Source organism: Athene noctua, chromosome 17 (genome assembly GCF_965140245.1).
Source record: "Athene noctua chromosome 17, bAthNoc1.hap1.1, whole genome shotgun sequence".
In the NCBI taxonomy this organism is placed as follows: Eukaryota; Metazoa; Chordata; class Aves; order Strigiformes; family Strigidae; genus Athene; species Athene noctua.
The window spans coordinates 15,225,484-15,237,094 of NC_134053.1; the positions used below are offsets into that span (position 1 = coordinate 15,225,484).

The following is an 11,611-nucleotide window of genomic DNA, read 5'->3' on the forward strand; positions in this document are numbered from 1 at the left end:
AAAGACTTTAACTTAAGATTTCTTGCTAATTTTAGTGTATTTTAAGGGCTGGCTGAGTTTGTTGAAATAGAACTCTACCTGGATAGACTGTATTAAAGAAGCATTACTTCCAAACAACATACATGCAGAATATATATGGCTCAAATTCCGAGTTTCCCACGTGTGATTTGGCTTGTATTTTTGCCGACAAAAGGATATATGTTATTACTAATATTAGTTTTGAAAGTGAAACAATCTTGGAAAGGAAATGTGATTGTGAAATTGGAGCCACAGATAGCAGCTTTTTTTGGTTAATTGCCCAAAGTATTGCCAGAACTTTGGGCTAACACAGCAGAAAACAGATTTTAAATCCGTTCTACCTCACATCATCCTGATGGTCAAAACTGACCTGTTAGGGTTTTTTTTAGCTGGTGGGGCTTTTTTTTTTTTTTCAATTCATTGCTGCACCAAGCACTTCAACGTGTGGCATTTATAGTCCCATTCAGAAAGGTACTCTGGCCTTTGCTGCCACGTGTGCACTGTGGGTAGGTGACTGGTTATGACATCTACCCTCCCAGTGCAGACATAGCGTGCTCTTTCCTAGCAGGAAACTCCACTCCTCCCCACGACTGTCCGGTTTTTATTTGTATGGAAGTAGGAATATGGGAAGGTTCTGTTCAGCTGTGTTTGTTTGCCAACAGACTTCTATACCCGACTCGGAAAGCAATCTGGATCAGAACTGCTTGTCTCGCTGCAGCACAGAGATTTTCTCTGAAGCCAGCTGGGAACAGGTGGATAAACAGGACACAGAGGTACAGACTAAATCCCTGTAAATCGCTTATTCTTCCGGTAGGATGGGATATTCATGATTCAAATTATCCTACAGCCTTTGGTCATGTGCCACTTCTTGTGAACTATCCTCCTCGCATTTCACTTGTGTCTCATACTTTAAGTATCAGTACCTGTGCCTATGAGCCCTCTGCTGTCTGTGTATGAAGTCTCTGAGAAGCCTTGGAAGGGATGGTTAGCTGAGGGAGCCTTAGGTGGACACGTGCTTGGTGAAGAGTCTTGGCCTGGATACTTTCAAAGCACAGGAAAAAGACCAGGGAATTAGCCTTCGTGACTTAATTTCTGTTTGTCTAAGGGGAATTTAGCATATCTGTTCTCAAAGCGAAGATTTCTGTCGTCTGTCTTCAATTGTTGCAAACACTGAATTTGTGCTCTTAAAATAGAAGCAGCACTTCCCTCGTGGTGCTTTGCTTTGAATTCGTGAGTGCAAACGAGGTGGGTTTGTTTCTAATTAATTGCCCTCTCCTTGATAAATTTGGCTTTTCTTTCTCCCAGGTGACACGATGGCTTCCAGACCACCTGGCTGCGCACTGCTATGGCTGTGACAGTGCGTTCTGGCTTGCCAGCAGGAAGCACCACTGCAGGTAACCGGCGCATCGGCAGAGGACAGCGGGGGGGGGCATGGCCATGGCTTGAATTGCTCCCTCCTGTTAAACCAGGAAAGGGTTTTCTTTCGACGCGAAGTTCCTTTCCCAAGGATAGATGTCAGACTGAGTGTTTCAGAGTAGAGCTGTGCAGCTCCTGGAGGAACCGAGCACTTTGGGAGAACAGAAGTTTCTCCTGTTCGGTTTCAGTTCATGCAGTGTATATATTTAAAAAGCCACATTTGGTATCTGCTCCACCTCAGCCTAAACAGATCCCGCCTTTTTTCCTCAAACTGAATTTGGAGGCAGCTGCTTGTTTAGCTTTTTAAAAGGGTGTAAGTAATAAAAAAAACCAAAAACTGATTTGTCGTCTTTAACATTCGGTAGTTCAATACTGCAAATATATGAATAGCATCTTCTTCCCATTACTGGTTGTAAATCTGCTCCTTTCCTTCTTTAACCGTTCTTCCTTTTTCATTAAATTGCTCTTGTAAGAGAATATGGAAAGGACACCTATGTGAAATACAAGTTTAAGTTTTCTGGAATTTTCTTTGCCAAACATACTGCCAGCAGAGGCTGCACCAGATAATGCGGACATCAAGGGCTTAATGAAGAACAGGTGGCAGAGGCCTTTTGATTAGATCATACTCTAGTTAAAGACAGAGAATCTCAGATTCCTGTTTCAAATAAATTCCTATTCCCAATTTCTAGACATGAGAAAACTATTACAAGAACCATCATTTAAATAAATGACAGTTATCACATTTTGATGCTTCATTGCTTTTTGAAGTTGTAGAGAGTTATAAACATCTTTCTTGGTTTACGTCCACTCAATATTTTGCTCCATTTAGTTGTCTTGTAAAGATAAACAAACTCAGGGAAGAATAAATAGAAGTTGAATGGCTTTGATTTTTTTTTTCATGCCCATTGTGTTTGTGAAAATTTGTATGTCTTAAGGCTTCAGATGAAAAATAGAATTACTAAGCATACAGTTGTACACCTCTGAAGGGTTTTATAAGAGTTAAAGAGGTGTTTTCCTTTGTCCTTCTCCTAGTGGTACCTCTTGTGAAGTGTACCCATTCAGCTCTGTTGCCCTGCCTCCCTAGGCTGACTGATACTTGTCATCCATGGTTTAGTTTTCTAGGCCTGGGCTCTGAGAATTCCTAGTGCATGGATGCACACAGGACACCCCCAACAGCATGAGGAGTTAAAATTGACTCAGGGTTTCAAGTTTGGTTGCAAATTTCCCTTGAGTGTCTTGGTTTCTTCAGCTTTCAAATGTCTACTATCTGGGTTGACCAGGCTGTCCACATAGGCTCTGGTTGCTTATGGTAGAGACCACTAAGGAATGGCAACCAACAGGAAACCCAAGTATTTCCATAACATACGTTTTCAAAAATCCCCGTGATCAGTGGCACTCTGCTCAACGTCTTCCCTGAGAGTGAAAATGAGTTGAAACCCACACAGGCCTTGAGCAGGATAAAAACATCTAGCTTCCTTTGTTGCCCCTGTTTGGTGCTTTCGCTCGTTCCCCTCTGAGCTCTTTCTCCCCTCCTTGCAGGGACACTGAACGTGTTGATCAAGTCTGGTGAGCATTTACAACAGCCTCTGTCTGTTGTCTGTCTGCGTTTTCTTGGTAACTTCTCCAAACTAACTCGGTCTCTTCCCCCTCTTTGTTTTTCACTTGCCTAGAAATCACTAGAAGTAAGTTGTGGGTGGCTAGCACAATCTGTTGGATGTTTAGATCCTGTATAAACAGGCCTCTCTTTTCACAGAAAGGCATTTAGGACTTGGCTTTTGGTAGCTTAAACTGGGATGTGGATCACACTAACACCTCACCATCAGTAAATCGTGTGTTTGAGTAACAGAGAACGCTTCACTTCTAACTCAGATGAGACTGTCCTTCAAGTTTAGCCATTATACATTTATTTTTGATTCTTTCCCTTTTTTGCCTTATTTTTGGGAGAGGTCCACATGTTATCAAATGACTCTAATATTGCTGTACAGTGTGTTGACAGAAAAACTACTGCTTATTTTAGAAGGACTGAAAATACTGTGGCAGTAATTGGTAACGCAGAGCTGGTAGAGGGTTAGTATCACAAAAAATTGGATAAACTTCTGTGACTCAGTAAGAAGAGGAGGTGTCGGTAGCATGATTTCAATTCACCCTTCCTCAAAGGAGCAAGATTGCTTTTCCAGTGTGTTTTTTAACATGTCTCTTTAATCTCAAGCGAAGCAGAGGACCACCAGGGTAGAAAGAATGAGTTGTTCAGAGCTTTTGAAAGCTCGGGGGAGAACAGTTACAGAACACTATTATCTATCACAGGATAAAACAACAAAAGAGTCCAAGCATATGGTAGGAAGCTGGTGAGCTACAACAAACAGATATTTGTTTTAATCACTCTGGTTCTTTTTTGACCTCATCTGTCAACAGCCACCTTCTGCTGGATAATCGTTCTTTGTGGGTTGTTGGAACTGCTTTTCTACAGGGTGTTTCTGTATAACACCTCACAGGGCTGTTTTAATTCTTGCTTGTTTTTCTGATAGTAATTTCTATCAGAAAATAGGGCCCTTAAGAAGACTTCAAAACCACTGCAGAAAGGCTCACTGTTGTGAGCCTCCTAGTGCTGGGGTTACAGCTTTGAGACCAGGAGCCACTGTGTGGAGCTGAGAAAATTAGCCCATTGAAGTGAGAAATGGGATTTCTCTGCTGACTCTTTCTCCATCAGTGACCAGCATCTGGAAATCTTGTCTCTTGGCAATGAAGGATTAATCAAAGCTGCTGGGTGTAGGCAGAATTCTCTGTCAGTCTCTTGGCAGCAGCAACTCTTTTCTAGCACAAAATAATAACGGCACAAAATCCTGATGCCAAAGAGTTAATGAAAAGGGCATCAGGCATGAGGTAAACTTGCAGAATTCAGGTCCCTGGAGTGCTGTTCCAAACTCCTTGTAAGAATCGATGAGTTTGGAGGACAGGGCACACCAGCTAGCTTGAGCAGCAGCAGCAGGTTTTGAGAGGGGCTGCAAGAAGAGAAGGTAATTATTTTCAAGATTTAAATTTTATCCCTGGCTCCTTGAGGTGCATGTGCCAGCGTGCCTCCACCAGCTGACATCTGACAAGAATGTGTATGAGAGTGCTCACCCTGCCGCGGCGTTGCTGTCGTTTCGGAGCATGAAGTACCTGGCTGCCCGTCTCATGGCTTTGCATGATCCTTGTTGACTGAGTTTACTTTGAAGTGTGGGCCTGCTGGGAACGCCGCAAAAGGAACTGTGCTGTTGGGGCAACGGGAGGATTGCATCAACCGAAACAGGGTTTTAATTTTTTTCAGCTGTCCCATGCTTAAACTTTTCAGCAGTGCACTGGAAAGAAACAGAAGAAAATGTCTCTGTGCTGGTACTTACCAGCACTCGCTTTCAGAAGAGTAAAGGAGCAGAGACTCCTGCTTCCTTCCAGGACTGCAGTATCCAATCTGTCTCTAACACAAAGTGGATCAGTGGTGTGAGCAGGGGCCAGAACCCCACATCCCCCCCATCCTTGCAGGGGAAGGCCCCTCGATTGCTGTGTTTTAGCCCCCCTCTTAGCCCTGTGCCCCCAGGGCAGCAGTGACAGTGGCAGCATGCCCAAGCTCCTGCGGCCGTGGGAGAGAGCTTACCCCTGTTCCATGGGGGGTCACTTCCCTCTGGTTTGACACGAGACAGGGTTGTACAGAAGAGTTGTCACTGCAGAGACGTTTAATGAGCTGCAGTTCTGTATCAGGAAGATCTGTGCTCCTTTCTGGGACCCGTTTCCTAGAGCTCTGCTTCAGCTTTAGAAGTGAGTAGCCCAGGGTACAGACACTGGAGAGTTGTCTTTGCACGCCTCTTGGTACCCGGGGAGGAGCAACTGCAGTCTCCAGGGCTGGCCCCATCACAACACTGTGAATAATATAATTTTAGAACGTGTATAACTTTGTCCAACTGCTTCTAATATTTTTTTTTTCCATTTCTCCTCTATTCCTGATGCAAGGAATTGTGGAAATGTGTTCTGCTCCAGCTGCTGCAACCAGAAGGTGCCCGTTCCCAGTCAGCAGCTCTTTGAACCCAGCAGAGTCTGCAAATCGTGCTACAGCAGCTTGCACCCCAGCAGTTCCAGCCTTGATCTCGAACTGGATAAACCCATCACTGCCACATCAAATTAAAAGTTCCAGCCTCGAAGCAGCGGGGGAGCCGCCGTGCAGGCGGGTTCTCGGTGGGCTGAGGCTGGGAGGATGCGGGAGCCGTGCACTTTGGAGGTTGGGGCGTGGAACACTGCTCGGCAGGACAGGCCTCGAGGACGTACCGCTGGATTGTGGGATTCTCCTTTTCCAGCTGTTCCCCTTTCCTTTCTGTCCTATCTGTGTGTATGTGTCTACGCGCGTGCGTGTGTGTGTGTATATATAATAATATATATATGTTTGTTTGCTGGAAGATTGTGGAAGTGGGAAGGGAGCTGGCACCAGAACCAGGTTTCCCTTTTGTATTTAACTGTCCCACTGCTGAACTGTTGCAGACAGACGACTTTGTGGAGGAAAGAAGAGGGGAATCAGTCCAGCCAGTGTGCAAAGCGTGAATACCTGTAGCGTCAGTGCTAGTGCTTTCAATCACTCCTGTTACTTCCAAACAAGAAACTGCTGTTTGGGAACCTGTTGCTGCTAGAAGAAATGGGAATCTCTTTCCCAAGAGAGCACTCTCCCTCTCTGTTCTTAGAGTGGGCTTAGTTATCCTCGCTGCGTGAAGGGGGAACCGGTGGCGGATTTCCACGCTCGGCGGCTCCGGGCCTGCTCGCTGGTTGCCACCAGCCCTGGCGCTGGGCCCTGAGTGGCCACGCCTGGGCAGCGCTGGCTAAGGCAGGGGCACGCTCGTGGGCCGGAGGCCAGAGCGCCACTGAACAGGCTGCCGGGCTGGGATGGGTTTTACACTGGCGCCTCCCGGAAGTTCTCTAAATGCAATTCATTATTTAAAACCCAGTGGGAAAGTAGAAGACCTTCAACTTCTATCCTTGCCCCGTCTGTAGGATGGTTTACTCAATGCGAAGCTACTTTTGGAGCAGTGCACTTGTCATGGTTTCTTCAAACAGGCCGCCGTGCTGTAGTTCAGACTCGCACTTTAATGAGACTATCCAAACCAACAAAAGAGCAGCCACGACACTGCTGGTGTTTTCGCTGCACTCGGCCCATGAGGAGTGCACTGGTGCCTGTAAGACTCCTGGGATGTCTCCTCCTTTTTCAGTCTGTTTTCAGTATACTCCAGATAGGAAAAACCTGCCTGAGGATTTTTAAAAGACCTGAAATACATCATGGATTCCTCTTCTTCCTTCTGTCCCAATCTGAGTCGCTTTTAGAGTCACCTCATTAAAGTGTGAAGCTATTGAATATATGTTTTTAAATGAGCGTTAGGTACCCATCCCCTTTTCCTTTCGATAGAGCCTGCTTAGTGCAGTTTGGCGAGGAAGAAATGTAGATCCTGCTTCGCAGTGTGTTGCCTAGAGAAAGTTCCAACTTCTCTTGTGATATTCTCAAGAATCCTGCTGGAGTATTCGAGAGTTCTAGCTACAAAGGCTCAAAATCTAAAGAGACTTTGGGAAAGGAGCGCTTCCCTTCCCTGGAATGTCAGAATCACATAATCCAAAGCGAGTATCACAGAGAGAAAACCATCTCGGAATATTAGTTAGGTCTGATGGGGAAATGTCAAGATATGTTATTTTTGACTTTGAACTTCCCACACCCTTTGCAAGAATCGTTACACTGCTGCAGCGTAAGCTGAAGATTCGCAAGACAAAAAAGAATGTCGAGGAGGCTGGTTTGGCAGAGCAGCCTGTGCCCTAACGGCGGGGGGCTCTGGGAACGAAGCATCTTGGGATCTCCCCGGTACAGGTTGGGAAACGTTTTTCAAACCATCAGGAGGGAAAAGCAAAGATAAAGACGGGTTCTCCAGTCGAGTTGTAATCTAGAAGTATTTGTTGGTGAACCAGTGCAGTGAGTATCTGGAGTAGAACCGTAGGCGTTGCTGTTCCGCGTGAGGTGGAGGCGCCTGGAGCAGGAACAGGGTAACACACAGCTCCCGTCTCCGGCTCCCCGCGGAGGGGGCGAGTAGGGGTGTGACTTTAGGGGACATGGTGTAGTTCTGCACACTAACATTGTGTGGGTTTGTGGTGCAAATAGTCAAAAATAAGTCTAAGATTCTGCAGTTCCTAATGACAGGTGCCAAGAGGTTATGATACGGGTTTTTGGGGTCTGTGATGTACAGTGTGAATAAATGCTTGCAGCTCTTAGTCTTTTTTTGATCGATGAAGCACTTTTTTTATTAATATTATTTTTCTTTGTATGTAAAGGAGGAAGCAGTATCTCTCCATAGCTGTATATATAACCGTTCTCTCCTAAAGAGAGTAAAGTGCTCCTATATTTTTCATTTTTGTCAAAGCAAGAAGTAAATACTTTAGAATTGTTAAATATATAAATAAAAGTGAATAAAGTTTAGACTTTTGCATGGGAGCATTTGCTAACACACTTTCTAATTTTTTATTTTTCTTCCCTGTCCTTCGTAGGGGATATATTTGAGGTTCAGCAGAAACACCAAGGCCTTTGAAAAGGAGGCTGCAGCAGGCCTCCTCTTGCTTTCTTTTCCACTGTGTGGCTTTGCAAGGAACAACAAACTGTTGCTCCTAAACTTAGAAGAAAAAATATTAAGCTTGGTTTTCCTGGTGCAAGAGTCCCAGGGAGGGGGAAAAGACACAAACCACGTGCACCACCAGGTCCTGTCAGTACAATCAGCACGGGTTTCTGCGGCTGGAGAGCTGCCTGAGAGTCTCATCTTCCTCGGTACCTCGTTCTTCTTTTCCCCTTAACTGACCATCATAATTCAAAGCGTTGAGCCGATGATGTTAGCCCAAATGCAGGGACTTTGCCCTGTTTTCAGTGATGTTTGGAAAACGGAGCTCTGCGTCTCCCTTCCCCTGCAGCGAGCAAGCGCCGGCACTCGCGGCAGCGCAGGGTGGGGGGATCAGAGCTCGGTTCTCATTTGCACACTTTCTGCCTTATTCTTAGTGCTGGATGGTGGAGTCGTGGCTCTTTGGGAACAAACCAAACTCACTCAGGTTTAATGTCTTTCAGTCTTTTCCCAGAAGGTGGAAAACTCAACTGCTGTTTGTCCTGCAAAAGTCTCCTGCACAAGGGTCCAATTATTCTCGTTTTCCTAGGACTGCTTGCTCGTTTCAGCCGCCTGGCTGCCTGCGCTCCCATCACATAAGCTCATATGCCATCAGTTACTTCTTTTCTTACATATTTGAAGTCAAGAGAGAGGATTTGCCCTGAATTCTCAGGGGGACTCAAGAGCTCCTTGAGCAACTGCGAGTTATTTTGGGACAGACCTGTTCTAATCACAAGATGTTGTGCACAATTGCTTTATAATCTCATGGTATTTATTTAATCAAAATTGCAGATTCTGGGCAGAGCCGTGATCACAGCTGGTGGTAGTATTTACAGCTTCAAGAATAAAAAAGCAAAGCATATATAATGTTTTGCACTATTAAGAACATGCCAAGGAACAGCAGGTTTTCAATTATACACCAGAATTTGATTTTATATAGCTCCTTTCATACTTGAGTTACTTCTAAGTGCTTTTTCAGTAAGTCATTACTCTGTAGCGCGGCGGCTGCGGATGTTACGTGCACACCAGTACTCCCAGCCCCGGACACCGCCCTGCTTGGATGTTCTCTGCTTCAGAAACACTGAGCAAAGCCCCACGGGTCTCCTCTGCCACTGTTGGAAGGAGTTAAAGAACTTTTTAATTTCCACATAGTGTGAAGCCGTTGTGCAGAAGGGCTTCCCATCAGGGGCAGCGGCGGCCTGGCAGCTCTGCGCAGCCGCCGTCGTGCAGGGGCTCATTGCCCGGTGATCAGTTCTTCCTAACGAATGTCCTTTCCTCTTTCTGTTGTTACAGCTCTCAAACAGCACAAGAGCTTCCAAGGAGGCAGCGTTACTATCACGATAGGCACCTTTGGTGCTGTCTTACGTGCTGTAGAACAATCTCCTTAGGCAAAGGTGGCGTGTGCGGCTTATCGGGAGTCTCACCAGTAGTGTCAGTGGCTGCGGAATGAGACAATCTCCGAGCAGCGACGGCCCCTCTGGTCCCCAGGTAGGGCAGCAGCCACCTTGCGGTGGGCAGCAGTTCGGTGATCACAGCTGAACTGTCCTGGTGAGTGGCAGCAGGCAGGGAGGAAAACCAAAGGCTCTGTGGTGGTGAAGGGAAAGAAGGTGCCGGGAGGCACTCGGCTACCCAGGAGAGGGACGGCACCCACGCTGGGAGAGGCGTTGAGCTTTCAGGGCAATACATGCAGGAAAGCTGAGCAGATTCAGAGCTCATTTATCAGGTGGTGCAGGTGTTCATGGTTAGTCTATAATTGTCTCCCTAATAGATCCTGAATTACTCAGCATGAGGTTTTGAGAAAACTGTGTCCAGAGTCAGTTAGAAGACGGGATTTCACTGGGCTGTGCTGGGTGAAGGCCAGGCCTCTGACCTTTGCTCAGGTGCAGGATCCAGATCAGGTTTTACATCATCCTTAGAGCTGCCCTCAGCTAGATTCCATCGCTGGCATCGCTCAGAACCAGCTCGTGAGCTCCGTGGAAATGCCTTTCTTGGTTAAAGAGCAAGAGCAGTGATTCGGGCTCTTTTTGGAGTCGCAAGGAAGGGGAGTGACGCAGCCTCTGCTCGCGGTGCGCTCTGCACTGCCAGGCACTGCCTTTGCTCCTGGGGTTTTTTTTATGAGGGGCAGTGCAGCACCCTCGCAGGAGGAGGCTGCCCAGAGCAGGCCTGGGCAGCTGAAGTTTTTTTTGTAACAATTCAACTCATTTTTTTGTTAAAGAGGGAATCCACCAGCACTAGAGCAAGGATGCAGAAAGACGTAACCTTTCAATACAGCCATGTCTGTACAAACGTTTGTCTGTCTCGCTGTCCCTACGCCATGCAGACATGCCATCTCCCAGGCAGAGGAATAAGGAATTCCCATCCCTTCGTTTTACCCACACAACACAGGCATCGGAGCTCGGATTGTTGCATTTCGGGATTTAAGATTACCATATTCTTTGGACTCTCAAATTTTTTAAATGCTGCTAAAGTTTTATCTTACTATTTAACAAATATGTTTTTTAAACCGATTTCCCACAGTTATGTTATTAAATAATTTTTACCTTGCAGTGGCAACAGGTGATGCATTTGATTGTACATTTTTTTTGGTGGAATTTGTATTAAAATGACATCTGACGTCTTGATTAATTACTTCAAGAACATTAAATGTTTTAAAACATGCAAACCTATGAGAGCAGAGAGCTGTTTAGCAGCAGTATAAAGTGTTAGACCCTAGTGCTTATTTGTTTGTAACAGCATTTATTCTGCTGTAGCCTCAGAGTGAATATCTAGATCTTAATAAATTTGTCATTTTCCTACACAGTGACAATTTTACAGTCCCTTGTGTTTTCTGTTTCGGTGGATCTGCAGGGCTCCCAGTTTGTGGGGCTTATCTTTAGGTAAATTATAGCTCATGTATTAGGAAAAGGTAATTCTGGTGTTCATAAACACATGGAAAAGACATAGGAAAGAGGTGATCTGAACTGCCAGACGTGCAGTGAGCATGGAAGGCACCGCTGCTTCCCCAAGCCCCATGCTTTGGAGATGAGCACTGGGTGAGAACGTGGGATCCCGATGGTTTATCGGCAGCTCCACAAACCCTTCCAACAGGACGAGTTTCCCTTCGTGTTGCACTCGCCGTGTGCTGCCGCCCCTCCCCAGCCCTTCCCCTGTGCAGATCTGCCGACGGACTTTGCTGCCGTCACTGTTTAGAGCCACGCGGTTGTTCTCTCACTTCCCCGTTTTTACACAGCATGACGGCTTCCTGTGCTTTGACACACGGTAAGGCCTTGAAACCCAACAGCTACAGGGACGTAGGAGATTTTCAAGCCCAAATATTTACTTACGTGCACACCTAAGGGAAGCAGAGTCTGGGGGCTTTGGCCTCAGGGAAACGCTGGACAAGTCTAAGCTCAGCAGACAGCTCCCTTCCTCGCTTCCCGCTCGTCTCGTACCCTCGCTGCTGCGGCCCTTCGCAGCTCTATAGTCCAACTGCTTTTGCTCTATTATTGTTCATCTTCTGCTATTAGAACTTCTTAATTAAAAACTTTTTAGTCATC

The 11,611-nt window shown here is 46.1% G+C and overlaps 1 protein-coding gene across 6 annotated transcripts in view; it reads left to right on the forward strand.

Annotated features, from left to right (window-relative positions):
• The window catches only part of MTMR3 (myotubularin related protein 3), an 85,876-nt gene extending 74,285 nt beyond the window's left edge, over positions 1-11,591 (forward strand). For 3 of the 6 annotated variants that reach the window (XM_074921338.1, XM_074921337.1, XM_074921339.1), the window contains 4 exons: positions 681-791; positions 1,324-1,412; positions 2,974-3,000; positions 5,419-11,591. In XM_074921338.1, the coding sequence (XP_074777439.1) occupies positions 681-791; positions 1,324-1,412; positions 2,974-3,000; positions 5,419-5,590 (399 nt within the window). In that variant the 3' untranslated portion in view covers positions 5,591-11,591. The remainder of the gene's footprint in view (positions 1-680; positions 792-1,323; positions 1,413-2,973; positions 3,001-5,418) is intronic. The other 3 variants (XM_074921340.1, XM_074921341.1, XM_074921342.1) reach the window with 3 other exon arrangements.
• The last annotated feature ends 20 nt before the right edge of the window (positions 11,592-11,611 follow it).